The sequence below is a fragment of the Kogia breviceps genome, chromosome 7 (assembly GCF_026419965.1).
Source record: "Kogia breviceps isolate mKogBre1 chromosome 7, mKogBre1 haplotype 1, whole genome shotgun sequence".
In the NCBI taxonomy this organism is placed as follows: Eukaryota; Metazoa; Chordata; class Mammalia; order Artiodactyla; family Physeteridae; genus Kogia; species Kogia breviceps.
The window spans coordinates 76920938-76936521 of record NC_081316.1 but is presented as its reverse complement, the minus strand read 5'-3'; the positions used below and the strand labels follow the sequence as shown (position 1 = coordinate 76936521).

General features: G+C 48.3%; 1 protein-coding gene across 4 annotated transcripts in view; it reads right to left on the bottom strand.

Moving 5' to 3' along the window:
• Positions 1-2701: 2701 nt before the first annotated feature.
• Positions 2702-15584, bottom strand: part of DENND5A (DENN domain containing 5A) — a 112715-nt gene continuing 99832 nt past the window's right edge. For 3 of the 4 annotated variants that reach the window (XM_059069146.2, XM_067038649.1, XM_067038647.1), the window contains 10 exons: positions 15263-15347; positions 14346-14474; positions 10576-10697; positions 9262-9407; positions 8568-8686; positions 7985-8166; positions 7288-7370; positions 6667-6790; positions 5295-5463; positions 2702-3730 (listed from right to left, as the gene is read on the bottom strand). In XM_059069146.2, the coding sequence (XP_058925129.1) occupies positions 3547-3730; positions 5295-5463; positions 6667-6790; positions 7288-7370; positions 7985-8166; positions 8568-8686; positions 9262-9407; positions 10576-10697; positions 14346-14474; positions 15263-15347 (1343 nt within the window). In that variant the 3' untranslated portion in view covers positions 2702-3546. The remainder of the gene's footprint in view (positions 3731-5294; positions 5464-6666; positions 6791-7287; positions 7371-7984; positions 8167-8567; positions 8687-9261; positions 9408-10575; positions 10698-14345; positions 14475-15262; positions 15348-15584) is intronic. The other variant, XM_067038650.1, reaches the window with a different exon arrangement.

Below are 15584 nucleotides of genomic sequence, written 5' to 3'. Positions count from 1 at the left end.
AGGGTTTGCTGCAGATTATAAAACAAAACACAGGAGAAAGTGAGACATTCATATTCATAGCACAATCGGCTGTTAGAAGAAGCAGAACACAGATGGTTCCAGGAGAGCCCTGATTTATAAAACATGATTCACACTTACCTTCTCAGCAGCATCTGCTGGAAAGGGTGTTGCTTCTGCACTGCTTTTGGCTGACTGAGGCCACCAGCATCCTCCATCAAAGCACATAATCAAGTGCTGGGTGCTGTGCACACACCACACAGAGCGAGGACCCACTGGACCACTTTATAAGTTAGACCCATGACCACACATCCGGGAAGGTCATTTAACTCTAACCGGCTCGATCGGTGGCTGAAGGCAGAGGAGAAATACTCCCACGTGACCTAAACAGTATCCTCCCCTTGCTCCTCTGAGACGTGGTCCGGTCATGGGTGAATCTGCCAGGCAGTAGACCATACACGTTGGTTATGAGTGTATGTTGCCAGTGACCTGTTCAGGCCACTCAGTTGTCATGTCTCAGCCCAGCAGTTATGCTCTAGACGACAGGTTTCCATTTCTCGTGTCAGAGAAGGAGGGGCCAGAGTAGCAATAACATTCTTCACAGGTGTAAATGTGCACAAGGAATGCCACATCCTGGTGGTATGGCTTTGGTTTTTGTGCCTGCAGCATGGGTTCATTCATTCATTCAGTCCACGTCTACTGAGCACCAGCAATGTTCAAAGCCCTGGGATACCTGTCAGCCTTTTCCTTGTCTCCTACTTTGTGGATGCAGAGCCCACACATATGCTCTCCTCCCTGTCTCGGACTTGACTCTAGAACTAGACTTCCCCAAGCTTCACAGTACACAGACACCTTCACATCGCCATGCCTTTGCACATGCTGTTCACTCTACATGCAATGTCCACTCTTGGGACAATCCTCCACCCTAAGCACAACTCACTGTGGTCAGCATCTTCCCTGATGTCATATTCTCCTGCAGCACTTGCCTCTGAGCTCCTCAAGGACAGGGAGTCTGGGTCTCAGTCAGGAACCGGGACAGGGCTTGATACAATGGGGTAATAACAACAACCAACAATTACACACAGCTGACCTATTCCAGGCATATATGCAGAGTCATTTAGTCCTTACAACAACCCTATGAGGCAGCCACTATTACCATTCCCATTTCATCGATGGTGAGTAAACTGAGGTTCGGCAAAGTTACATGGTTTGCTCTAAGTCCCAGTAGCAGAGCAAGAATTCAACCAAAGGACTTTGGCCCATAGTCTGTGATGTTAACCAGTGCCAATGAATTCATGTATTCCACAGACACCTACTAGGTACATAACCTGTGCCAGTTACTACTTCATGAACAAAGTGGATTGGGTTCCTCCCTTACAAAACTTACATTTAGAATTAGCAAATAATTAGTATAATGGTTGCCGATGTTAGGAAGAAAAATAAAGCAGAATAGGGGAAAAAAGTGACCGTTGGTATTTTAGAGTGGTCAGAATAGGTCTCTCTAAGGACATCTGAGCAGAGACCTGAATCCAATAAGGGAGTAGTTGTCAATGGAGAAACAGTTCTGGTAACTGCAAACTACTTACATCATGTGTGGCCTTGGGCAAGTGACTAACCTTCTCCGAACTTCCATTTCCTCGCCTATAAACTGGGAATAATCTAAACTTGCCTTGCAGAGTTGTGAGGAAAAGGGAGAGGTATGTGTAAAGCACCTGGCTTAAGGTCATCTCTGATCTCGGCCCACAACATACACATGCTCCAGAGGCACTGCCTACCTGCCCCACTTCCAAAAAAACGTGAAGACTCCCACCACCTACTCGCACCCCCTGCCGGCAGGATGGCACACTGCAGCTGTCCCAGAAGCCTCCAGTCGCTTTCCTCACCTCTTTAAAAAGCCTCACCTGAGCTCTGCCAGTCATCAGGGAGGGAGATGAACAAGAAACCCTCCCCGCCCTCTAGGAGCTCAGTCTAGGGAGTGGGCCCAACATGAAAGCAGGCAATAACAACCCAGAGAGGAAGTCCCAGCATCTAAGAAACTACAGGAGCACAATGAGGGAATGATTAACTGTGCCCGGGGGGTAAAGGAAACCCTGAACAATGAACATAAGTGGACATGAGGGGAGGCATTCCAGGCAGAGAACAGAACGTGCAAAGTCAGGGAAGCATAAAAGAGGACACTGATTGGCTTGAGGTGCTGTAATTGTGCTACACTTCTGGAGCTTCCGGCCAAAGCAGCTTGGTTGAAGAATAAAACCAAAGGAAGCTGATTCCAGGGACCCTTATAAAGCTCTATCACCTGCCATCCTGGGAAAAAGCAAACCTTCTCTCAAGAAAAAGCTTTCCTTCCCGAGGGCAGACAGGGTCTCATGTGCCATGTTCCCACAACTAGTCTTTCTTATCCTTCAACATATGGCCCATCCCGTCTCCGTCAAGTGACAACTTTTGCAACCTTGGCCAGGTCTTTTCCCCTCTCTGCCTCAGCCTCCTCCTCTGGGTAGTGGGAAATTAACCCTGGGATGCATCCCTCTCAAACAGCCAGGAAAGCTACTGGTGCCGCAGTGGGTAGGACCCAGGACACACAAGCCCCTCTGGGCAGTCCTAGCCTGGGAGGCGACGCCACAGCCTGGTTTTCTCAGACAGACCCAACTGCACCCTCCACTACCCACTCCTCACAACACCCCATGAAAGTCAGGGACCCACACAGTTCTGTTTCAGGTGTTTTATTAAGTGGGCCATACTGCAGCTGGTTTCTAAGTCGCAAAATAACATAAATTTAACAATGATAACATAGCCAGTTAGACTGTGATAGCTTTTTCTTTCCTTAAAAAAAAAGAAAAAAGAAAAAGACTTAAAACACACAATGGAGGGTTAAATAAATAATACATAAAAGAAAGAAAAGGAAAACCTGTTAAAACGTGCTTATGTTTACTTCTGTGCAACTGCGTGCCAAGAGGAAACTGATTTTCTGCACGATGATACATCCTGGCATGTCTCCTTCCCAAATAATACTGACAAAAAAAAGAAAAGACATGGAGCTGACTCATCAGTGCTTGTAGAGGCACTACTAAAAATCCCTTTGATTGGAGCTTGGGGCTTCCTGCTCAGCACACCTATGTGTGGCCCATGAAAGCCAAATATCCATAATAATGTTAATATAGAAAACATCAGTTTAAAAACAATGTGGAATGGCCTCATTAACGCGGCGGGGCCGAGGAAGCAGAACTGCCCCGCACGTGCCGCAGGCTCAGTCCAGGGAGGCCGCAGGCTCCAGCGCGTGGCCACGGCGAGGGAGGGCACCAGCTTCAAAATAAGCGGCACCAACCTCGTCTCCCTCTCCCTATCACTCTTTCACATGAAAGTGTGTAAAAAGCAAATCAGCAAATAAACTCTAAAATAGATTATTTATTCCAAAAATCCTCTACTTTTCTTTTTACAGTGAGTGTACATCTCCTCTCATCTCCTGCACAACTCGCGTAGGTCCCTTTGGGAAGAAGAGGGGCAGAGCTACAGGCGAGTCTCTGGGTCCTGCTGCTAGCTGGTGCTGGGAAGTCAGATGTCGATGCCCTTGACCAGGGATGTCTCCAGCGTGATGTTGAACTCCTGCAGTGTCTGCAGAACGCGGATCAAGGAATTGACAAGTGTGTGGTCTTTGATCAGCGCCACATCCTCATACATGTGTGCGGTGATGGGGCAGTCAGCCAGCAGGGCAATCCAGTGGTGCAGGAGGTGATCTCTGACAGGGAAAGATCAGTCCAGATGCATCAGAAGGGAAAGGGAAGGGAGACGGTTAGCGAGAGCCCAAGGGGGAAACCTGCTCCATCACTCCCTGAACAAAGTCTGAAGCTGGAGAGGCAGATATCTCCCTGCAGCTCCCTTTCCCTCCCCTAAGAACACTTGGCGAAGATGTCTTACATGGCTTTAAAAGGCTCCCACTGTGGGCTACCGAGCCCTAGAGATGCCAACCCAACCTGACCCACACAGGCCCTGTCATCTGCCACGAGGCCTGCTCCGCCTCCCCCTCTAGCCCCCCAGACAACCCCACCAACAAGACACCATGTCCTGTCAGCAGCACTTCCTCCATCTCAACAGCCAGTCTCTCATAGATCGTCGCTCCTCCCCACAGCGACCACCACCAGGAATAACACTGCAAGCTGACAACCACATAGCACTCAGCATGTGCCAGGCACCATTATAAGAGATTTAACCTTCATGACAACCCCATGATGTGAGGTAGGTGCTATCAGTGCTGTTATTATCCCCATTTTACAGATGAAGAAAGTGAGGTTGATGGAGGTTAAGCAGCTTGTCCAAGAGCACACAGTTAGTAAGTGGGTGATCTGCGATGTGAACCTGGTGAATCTGGTTCCTGAATCTGTTTTTAACCACTATGCCAACTCCCTCCCTTCCACGGCCTAAATAAAAACTGCCTTGTTTATCTGGGCTTTGTGCTCTCACCTGACCCACTGGAATAACCCCTAACAATCTTGCCCATGCATACCATCCATGATATCAAATTACTATCATTTCAGTCCCCTGATTAAAAATCAACTCTATCCCAGCTCCTCATGGCCCCTATCCCTTAAAGTGTTTCCTTCCCACATTCCACCTGTTATTTCCTGACCCCATATGCTTTGCTTCCTTTAGGGCCTCTCTGTTAGTTCTGTCGGCTTCAAGCTCCCTCCTCACGTCTACCCTTCCGTTAAGGCTCACCTCAAAGGCTCACCTACTCCCTGAGCCTCCTCTGATCCTTCTCCTCTACATTTTCAGCAAACTTTATGAATGTGTACATTTTTGAACTCTCCCAAACTTCTGCCTTGTACTAAATAATCAGGACAGGTGAACGTCTAAATGGTAGAGACCGTATTTTATTCAGCTCTATTCCCATACCTTCCATGAAGCCTGGCACATTCAAATGTTTGTTAAAGAAATGACTAGATATATACACTCTACTTCAAATTTTGTCAGGGGGATGGTTTTATTCCTTCGCATCAAAATGCGGCCCCTCCTCCCCAGTTACACACACGCTTTCATCCCCACCCCACCGCTCTCTCTCTCTCTCTCTCTCTCTCTCTCTCTCTCTCTCTCTCTCACACACACACACACACACACACACACACACACACACACACACACGCATGGTACATGAAGAAAAGTAAGGGCCTCTACCAAGGCCTCCAAGGCCTCACCTGCCCAAGGGCACCTGGCCATTAGCCACTCCCCACCCCCGCACCACACTGGGCCTCCAGCACCACCTTCAGGGCTGGCTGTGTGCACACTGGGCCATGAGGCTGCAGTACCTGGCTCCCAAGCACACCAGCATCTGAAACTTGCCATCCTTGCCAATGTTCCGGGGATTATTGTTGATCGCAGTGACAAAACGGCAGAAGTTCCGGGCCCTCGTATGCCAATTTTCCTCAGGAACAAGTTCATTCTGCTCCAAAGTCTCGTAATAGGTTTGTGCTTTTTCTGTGAAGAGGAGACAAGCTTGCCAGTGACAAAGGCTCTCAAAACCGACCTGTCCCTGACTGTCCTGTAGGCCGCTTGCCACAGGCCTGCCTCCGTGTCAACGCAAGTAACTTAGTGGGAATAACATGAGTGCTCTGAGGCCACTGGTCACACTTCAAAATGATCCTTATGAATGTCTGGAATTCTGCTGAGAAAGATGAATCTGCATCCTGCTGTGAAGCAGCCAAGTGCTTGCTTTTTGTTAGTTGTAGTCTCAGACTTCAATTCTAAAGGCATCCTAAAAATCACACATGACTGACCAATGTTCAATACTGCATCTTCAACTGAAAATGAGAGAGATTATGTATATTTAGTTTGAAAAATTTGAGGGCTTCCCTGGTGGCGCAGTGGTTGAGAATCCGCCTGCAGATGCAGGGGACACGGGTTCGTGCCCCGGTCCGGGAAGATCCCACATGCCGTGGAGCGGCTGGGCCTGTGAGCCACAGCCGCTAAGCCTGCGCATCCGGAGCCTGTGCTCCGCAAAGGGAGAGGCCACAGCAGTGAGAGGCCCGCGTACCACCAAAAAAAAAAAAAAAAAAAAAAAAAATTTGTAAATTTGTGTTTCATTCACTTTGGTAGTATGGTTTAACTGGCCATTTTGTCTTTATGTTTTATTTTGAAACCATTTACTTTATAAAATGTTCCATAGGGATATTTATTTTCACTTTGAATAAATTAAAACAATCGGTACTTTAAAAAAAATAAAAATAAAAAATGATCCTTATGTTCCCTATCTCTATATTTTAAATTTCTTTATGTGGCCCTTGATATAAAGATGGTCCTTTCTCAACAAAACTCTTGAGGGAGAAGCTTCTTGCATCAAATTCTCCAAGGGGGTGTAACACAGGGCTTGGACTCCAATGCAACTGGTCTTTTGGACCTATGAGCAGGAAGTGTGAGGAGTCATGACTAAGCCTGTATTATATACGACAGATGCTTGGAAAGAATCTTTCCTGTCCAATTCTCAGGAGATGAGGGGCAAAGGGTGGGAGGGCTTCTGTTATTACCTCCAAGAAAAGCTAGGGCAAACAAACACATCTAACCTGAGAGCCACCTGATTTGCCTTCTGTAACTCAGACCCCAGTGGTCAGCACCCACGTTATGCCGATGATTCCCCCATGTCTCTGCATGCTTTTCCCACCCTCACACCCTAGCCCAACTCACCCAAGAAATCCCAAATGAAGACATTTTTGAAGAGCCGCGGCGATTTAAATCCATGCTGGAAAGCCTGTTCCAGGGCCGAGACAAGGCCACATTCTCCACAAAGCAACAGCGTCAGACTACCTCGCTATATAAGGAAACAGGGGAGAGTGCCAGGCTTGCCTCAGCCAAGATGCCCTCCCACCACTGCATCCCCAACCCACTGCCCACACCTGGGAGGGCAGCAAAAGACACACAGGGGCCTTGTCTAGTCTCCCCAGCACCTGGCAGGGCCTGACTTAGAGCATCTCTCAGTGAATAGCTGTTGAATGAACAGATGGATGGTTCTGGGCCCCCAGCAGGAGACAAAGCCCATGTGGCCGATGTTCAGGGAGACCCAGACAATTTCAAAAGAGGACAGAAATACACTGTCCATTGGAGGCCCAGGGACTCTGCTGGGTTGTCAGTGAGTAAGGAAAACAGGGCAACCCTAGGCACAGGCCCCGAGAGAAGGAATCTGCTGAATCTCAAACTAACTGAGGCACACACTCTATGTGCTGGGCTGTCCACAGCACATGGGCCTGGAATAAGATTATTCTCTCTTACTCAATATAAGGCCCTGGGTTGGAGGGCAGGGAGGCTCACCTCTTTCTCAGGCTTATGGAAGTGCTTCACGATGCCATTGACTGCCTCACCGATGGACTCCTGGATCTGCCCAGTGTTCAGCTCTGGTAAAAATCAAGCAGATATCCAGTCTCAGGTTAACAGTACTTAGTTGACTGAGCAAAAGACTGAGGACATAGGAAGACCCACGGGAGAGGTAGGGCAGCTTGGACCCTGGGAAGAGTAGCTCTTGCCCACCCAACTTTGCTGAGCTAGCTCTTCCTAAAATCTTGGGACAAATAGCAAAAGCTAGGATCTTAAGAGTTCCGTCTCCAGGAGATGCCGGTCAAGTTTCTTCTCCACTTTGCCCTGGAACTTTTGGCAACCAAAAGAGTGCCAAGACTTGACAGTAAAGCCCAGGAACCAGGAAGGGGAAGGCCAGAAAGTAAACCCCTCTCCTCTATGGGGCACATACAAATAGCACAGAGGACCCAGGCCAGGATCCAGGAGCTCTCCCCTCTCCTTCCAGTCCTCTAACGAGAGTGCCAAACCCCTCCCAACTGATCCACTGAGAGGAGGGTGACAAATGCCTGGGGCTGCTTTGTCTTTGTTGGCAGAGGTGGTTCCTGAGGCAGCTGCACAGGCTGCAGGGGAGCCGGGCTCCCTTATCAGGACTTCCAGAAATCTGCCCATTCCCCAGGCAGGGCAACATGAGGGCCCGGCTCCATCTCCCACTTACTGGGCTTGCTGTTGGGTGAGATGGTAACGAGCCTCCGGATGACGCTGGGAGACTGCTGCAAGGGCGGGGTCCGGCACGGCCTCTCGTCCACCTCAGGCTGGGATGTGAGCAGGTCCCCGACTAGGACCCGCTCCAGGCTTCCATCATCCATGCCCTTCCCCAACCACCGGCCACACGGGAACCTGAGGGTCAGGCAATAGCCTGTCAGAGCTGCCAGCTCCTCCAGCGTCCTTCCCCTTGCTGATCGGCAAAGGCCATCAAAAAGCCAATCCCTAAGGCTAGGCTCTGAAACCGGGCTGGGGATCCTCAAGGCCCTGCTCCTCATCCCACCGTGCAGCATCAGGGAAGCCACCCGAGTGATGGGTGGCCTGGAACCTGTGCACAGCGATGTCATATACCTTCACTTGTAAAGCCCTCCTTCTATTTCTTTTCAGGGCATGAGGCAGAGCCAAACAGGAAGTTGCCTCAGCCTATCACAACCTAAAAGGTCTCCTTGAGAACCCGACATACCCAAGCATCAAACACAGCCCCTGGGGGTACACCTAGCCCCACTGTCTCAGGGCATAGCTGAGGGAACACTTACTTGTAGGTATGTCCGGTGATCTCATTCCTGACCATCACATACTCAACAAGCCATTTGGCATACAGGCCAGAGTTATCATGGCCTATCTGCACCGTAGTGAGCTTCCCCAAGTTCTGGTACTGTGAGAGAACAGCCAAACAGGGAAGATGGGGTAGGTCAAGAAAACAGAAGAAAAGCACCACACTCCTCAGAGGCACACATCTGACTGGCTCCCTGCAACCTGGCCCCCCAGTATCTGCAGGGGCAGAGCTCATGGCTCTACTGCCAAAGCTGGCAGTACAGTACTACCTCATGAGGCACGATGCCGAGAAAGACAGAGACCACTACCTGGAGGAAGACTAGGGCCTGGGAGCAGAAGGCTCTGGAAATGGCAGAGCAGTCTGAGCTCTCTGTGAACATTTGGGCTCAGCAGCTGAAAGAACCCTTGGGGGTTTCTCAATACACCACGGACAAGGAGGTACGCAAGTCCAGATGGGTGCCTTCCAGCCAGAAACCATTAGACAGGGCAGGTTCCCCCGTCCTCAGGTCAACCCTCGGCTCTGGCCTCTGATCGTCTTGGGACAGGTCAGCTGTGCTGAAGTGTTAACACTGTATAGAGCAAAGCCTCTAAAACCCTGGAGAAAGCTTCCCAAAGTAGCTGCTGAAACTCAGATCCCCATAGAGCCTGGGGCTGTGGTCGCCAGATAACACGTACCTCGAAAGTCATCTCTAACACATTCCTGGGAATCTGCAGGATCTGTGTCTCACCCAGTTCTCCCGAGATGCAGATCCATGGGTTGGCGGTGAACATGGAGCCCCCCAGCTTCTTGCTTGGTACGATCAGGATGTGGTAAGGAATCACTGTTTAGGGGAAGCCACAAAGGCATTGGAGGGGATCAGGAATCCCTCCCATACCTGAGAGGGCCCTGACATGCCCCAGGCATGCTGGCATGATTGGGGTTCCTGGTACAGAGCCTGGAGCAGTAGGTCCTGGGGACCCAGTCTCTGGCCAGCTTAGAATATCAGCCAATCTTCCCCTCAATCTCACTCCTCCCGGGGTTATCACCCAAACACCCAAATCCAAGCCCATCTGCAAGCTCAGAGCTAAGTAAACCTGTTCCTTAAACAATATCACCAACTTAACACTGCACTGAATTGCTTTTCAGAGCACTTTTCTATCTATCATCTCAAGGACTCTAATAACAATCTCCAGAGAGGCCAGGCAGGTATCACAATGCCTTTTCTGAGGAACTGAGAGGGAAATAGTTTCCCCCAGGTCTCCTATATTCCAGTCCAGTGCTGCTTCCACTGAAGCCTACGACCCTTTTCTCTGAGAGGGAGGATGGATGTGATATAGAATAAGAGTCCACACTGCTGAAGCTGCTGAGTCACTGGCCAAACAACTAGTCATGGGGCAAATTCAGACCACCCCACACCAAATAAAGCATCCTAGCACCAAAGAAAGTTGAGGCTCCAAGGGCTTTCCTTAGACCATTTTAAACCCTCTTCCTCACTCTGCAAATAGGGAGACTGAGCCCCAACGCAGGAGTAGACACTGCTCACAGATCCATAATGAGTTAGGGCAGGATAGGGCCTGGACCCAAACCTCCCACGGCCATCTGGAGTTCTTTCTGCTACTTCAGGAAGAGTTGTTGTTCCCTGGGGGCTAGTCTGAAACTTTCTGTGATGCTGAATGACTCTCTCAGCCCAAAACAAGAGGGAGATTTCTTTACAGGTGTGCAGGGAGGGCAGTGAACTTCACCCCCCCCAACCCCATTCCACCTTAGGCCCCCAGCGCCCAGGACCATAGTGACAACACAATGGCCAAAACGCTGAGCTCCCTAGTTCAGAACAAGAGTAAGAAGCTTGAGAGAAAATACAACCTCCAATGAGGGCAAGTACACCTCTCTCCCCACAGAAGAAAGTACAAGTGATAATCTTTCTTTAAAAAGGGGACAGTAAGTTAGCCTCAGACAGGCTCATGAAGACTGGCGTTGGGAAGGCTAGTGGGGAGCACAGGGCTACTCACGGATAGTTGTGAAGACATTTGTGAAGCAAAAGTAATCGACCGCATTGAAAGAGAGGAGGTGATAGAGGAACTGCTCCTTCTCATCGTCACAGCGCAGGAAGGCATAGCGCTTGTACAACTTTCTGTCGGAGAAGAGGCAATACATCAGTCTCCCGGACAAAAGGAGGGGTAAGAGGCTAGAATTATTCAGTTCTGGAAAGACACAGCTAAGGGAAGAATGTGAGTCAAGCCTCAAGCTCTTTAGGGCCACCGAAAAAAGGAACAAAGCCAGCTACTCCAACTGAGGGCTAGAGGGAAAGTGGCTTTAGCTACAGCAGGAACAACAAAAACCAAACTCCACTGTGTCCATGAGTTGACGTTACTATAATGTAAAGTGTCAGACGTCATGGGATCTTCTTTCCTAACCTGAGGGCTTCTATAGGGCATCACCCCAGTGTATGGTGTAGGAGTAGCAACAGCAGGAGGTCTGTGGTCACCATTCCTTACCAGGGCTAGTCTCTGACCCTCAGCGGACCTGAGACCCACAAGTCAGAACACTGCTCTGAACGTGAATGTAAGCTGAGGACAGCTTCAGAGGCAAGGAATGGAATGATCCAGGTCACAGGCAAGGGAGAACTGTGCAGACGATGTCCTTCCCCTCTTTTCAAATTTCCTCTCATCCCCACCCCTCATCCACTGCTCACTCATCAAAGGCCAACCCCTCTGCCTGACACTGCAGGCCTTCTGGGACTGCACAGCAATGGTACCTTCCCCAAGTAGCGGGGACACAGAGAGCCAAATGCACAGGCCCCCAGCACAAGAAACACACAGAGAACAAAGGAAGGTCCTTGTCCTGCCTGCCCAGGCTGCAGTCACCATGCCAGAGAGGTATGGGATTCAGTAGACCTGTGAGGTTCTACCTAGACAGTTTATAAGGTAGTTTCCACAGAAAATTCACCAACCAAAACCTACTCTGTGCAGGTGCTGGAGAGGGAAGCACCTATCCTCACATACAGTCTAGATGAATAAATCTGATAAAGGCCACCGTATAAGACATAATGAGTTGCCAAATGAAAGGCACTCTCTGGGAATTTAAAGACCCAGAAGTTTCGATGGTCCTAGAACAGGAGGGCCTGAAGGACAGCACAAATTTAGACAGGGGTTGTAGAAGGAGAAGGACAGGGTATAAAAGCCAGTTTGGCTGGAGTTGAGGGCTCAGAGAAGTGATCAGTTAGCAATGAGACTGAAAAGTCTGGCTAGGGTAAAATGAAGGCAGGCCCTAAATATTCGGGCTAAAGAGTTTGTAATCTGCCCTACAAGTAATAGGTTTCTTAGAAGTAAAGGGAAAGCCATAACCAACTTCAAGAAATTTGAATTTAGTACAGCTGAAGGGTGAAAGGGGCATGAGGATGAAACCTAGGGAGTGGCAGTAAATAAGGAGACAGATGGAACAGCAGCTAAGGACCTGAAATGTGTATGTGGGAGGTAAAGCTAAACAAGGAGTCACACGAACTCCAAACTGTGAACCAAGGTAGGGAGAAGGAGTATTGGGAGAGGTACATGGTTCATGCCTCCAATGAAAGCAAATTTTAATAAGTGGAAAACAAATGGATAATGATAATACAGACCACCAGTGGTAAAAAAAAAAAAAAAGGAATGAACAAATACTGTAACGAATGGTATGGGTGCCTGGAGGAGGAATGGACTAAGTCTCTGGGGAGTCTAGGCAAACTCTGGCAAAGAAGACTTCTGACTAGGCCCTGAAAGGGCTGAACACATCCTGAGAAGTGTGAAGGGTCTGATGTGGCTGGAGCTTTAAGCAAACTTAGGAGAAAGATGAGAGAGGGTAAGATGGAGTAGTAGGTAGGTTTTGATGAAGTGCACCTTTCTCTCTCCCTATATCCCACCCAAAACGCAATCTGTGGCAGCAAAACTCTCATTTTCTACTCACTGGAGTAAATTCTGAGCTTTTGTCCTCTAACACGGCTACAGTTTAAAGAAACCAAAATTAGTCTCCTCACCAAAGTCTGTGCCCTGTTTTCTCCTGCCTAGGCCCTTAAGTTCACAGGCCCTAGACCTATCAACTGCCCTAGACCTTCATAAAGTTCCCGGGCTTGACTCCCTCTCGGCTACCTCTCTGCCATGTCCTCCTGCCAACTTGCAGCATCTCCTGACAGACGATGCCCACACCGGCCCACAGGAATCATTCCTGCCCTGTCAGACCCTAGTGCCCACACAGCCACAGATTTTCCCAGGACACACAACTGTCCTCTAGAATCTGGTATGCAAACAATTTCCCTTCCAAACTCCAGGCTTAAATGTTCACTTGTTCTCTTTTAGTTGTCCTTCCAATCTTTAAATTTTATTCCTAAACCTTTTTGTTACTAAAGGGAATCAAATGTAAGCACTTTAAGAATTGCTATTTTGTAACCTCTCAAAGTGAGCTCTCTAACCTATCAAGATTTTGAAACCGGTTTCTTGCTGTGGTTTAAACACACAATAAAGTCTAAAAAATTACATTTTCACTTTAAATAAAAACAGATTCTTCAGGTTTAATCAATTCACTTACACAAAATTTCCCCAAGGTCCACTCCTCTGCTTTATTGTCCACAGGGAAGTCACATAATAAAGGATACCATGAAAAGATGCCCAAGGAAATGCCAAAAAGAAAAATGCCCAATAGGCTTGACAATGAAGAAAGAACCAAACATATTATATATAGAAAAAGACAGAGAGGTGGTAACTGAGAGGCAGAGAAGGGAGACAGCCTTCCTCCCCACTCCTGCTCTAGTAACTAGGGTTTGGAACGAATGCAAAGGATATAAAATCAAGAGAAGGGAACTGTAGATTCAGTGGCTCCTAGGAGTGAGGAAGAGCAAGGACCTGGTTACTTTGGGCTGGCCTAGGCTCAGGAGAGAACAAAAGAGATAGGGTATATCTTAGAAGTTTCTTTTTAATTCTCCAATCCTTTCCCCCTCAACACAGGAAAGAGACCAAGAAAATGCCCTATGCCCAACAGGTATACAGGTCACTTGAGTGCCACAAGGAGAGGAGGACCCCCCAAACTCTGAGGTATCCAATGAGGATTCCATCCTTCTCACTACCTCTGTAAGAAAGCTATTTGGGGTGGGGGGGGGTGGATATAGATCAAGAAGGTAGGGAGAACAGATATAACAATTATTCTTCTACAGATAAAGAAGGAGAAGAAGAAATGTTACATCACCAAAAACTTCAGGAAGAATATACCACCAAAACAAGAAAAGTCCTCCCATCTTCTTTATGGGAACTGATCCGAGGCAGAGCACAACAAGAGCCCATTGGTTGACCAATGGTTGAAAGAGCCTGGATAAACCATAGTAGATCCCAGAAGAGAAACCAACAGCCAAAAGGGAGGACTACTGCTTCCTGGAGTGGTTGTGGCTAGAGGCCCGAAGAATCCAGGCCTTTAGAACTAAGTTAGAAAAAAAAAGAACTAAGTTAGAGAGCATTCAGTCAACTGATTATGTCTCAATGTACCTACTAAAACAAGTGTGCTGTGTTGAGCAGTGCCAAAACAGTTAATTCATCTACCGGAAAATATAAAAAATATTGCAGTGTAAGTGTACAACAGTGTTCTACACAGAAAGGAAAAAAGAAACAAAGAAGAAATGCTGCAAAACCTTCATATGCAATTTGAGTTTAGATGAATTCAGCAGTAATGATATACCGAATACCCTTCCTTTCCCACGGGGGTTTCCAATCCCTCCCGCCATTCCCAGGAGCTGGTTATACCCCAGGTGGAGTGGCCTTACTTGGTGAGCTCATGGTCTGAGAGAAGCTGCTTCAGGTGTCTGGAAAGTAACTTTTTTTCCATGGACAGTCGCACCCATGCTCTGGCTTTTCCCACATCAGTCTTGATTTCCCCAATGTTCTGGATGTGCCTGAAGGCGGAATGGGAAAACGGGAGTGGAGGGTAGGGTGGGAGATGAACTCACTATCAATACCTCCCCTGTAACACCAAGGGAAGCCTGGCCAGGAAGCCCTACTGCATCCTGAGAGAGTCCATCTCTCTTGTTCTCTAAATCCTGAGCTTCCATGTAACTTTGCCAGATAGGCTCGGCATAATTTGGGGGGCTGGGAAGGAAGCCAGTACAGCTCTTAAAAAGCAAGGCTAACCCCAGAGGTCTCAGGCCTTGAAATACTCTGGTGTAATTCTCCAAAAATGTCAGGAAACACAACTGCTTGTACAGCTCTACAAATGCATCATGAAGCACAGGACCAATGAGGAGGGATTCCTGGTTAAATGAGACACTGTAGAAGCCCAGGTCACTGAGAGACCCTGCTATTTAAAGTGGACACCCCAGACTTCCCTGGTGGTGCAGTGGTTAAGAATCCACCTGCCAATGCAGGGGACACAGGTTCGAGCCCGGGTCTGGGAAGGTCCCACATGCTGTGGAGCAACTAAGCCCGTGCGCCAAACTACTCAGCCTGCGTGCCACAACTATGGAAGCCCATGCACCTAGAGCCCGTGCTCTGCAACAAGAGAAGCTACCACAATGAGAAGCCCGCGCACCGAAACGAAGAGTAGCCCCCACTCACCGCAACTAGAGAAAGCCCGTGCACAGCAATGAAGACCCAATGCAGCCAAAAATAAATAAACAAAGTGGACACCTAAGCAGCAACTGAAAACAGGATTTTAGTGGCTTATTACAAATGATCCCAGACTGACCTCATATCCTGAATGAGGGAGATTCTCAGGGGAGGCATGACTGAGCTGACATCAGACTTCCTCCGTTCTGAATCAAGAAATATTCCTAGAACAAAAAGTTGGTTAAGTCCAAAGAGATCTGTATACCCAAATAGCTGACTACCCTTCTTATCTCAAATCACAAATATCTAAAGAAAACAGCTGGGGTTACTTTGGTAACACTTTGATCAATCATTTCATGAATATTAAGTACCTACTAGGTATCAAATTTTATACTTTTATGCATATTATCTCACTTAATTCTCTATAACAACTTATAAGATAGCCATGGATGGTATCGCAG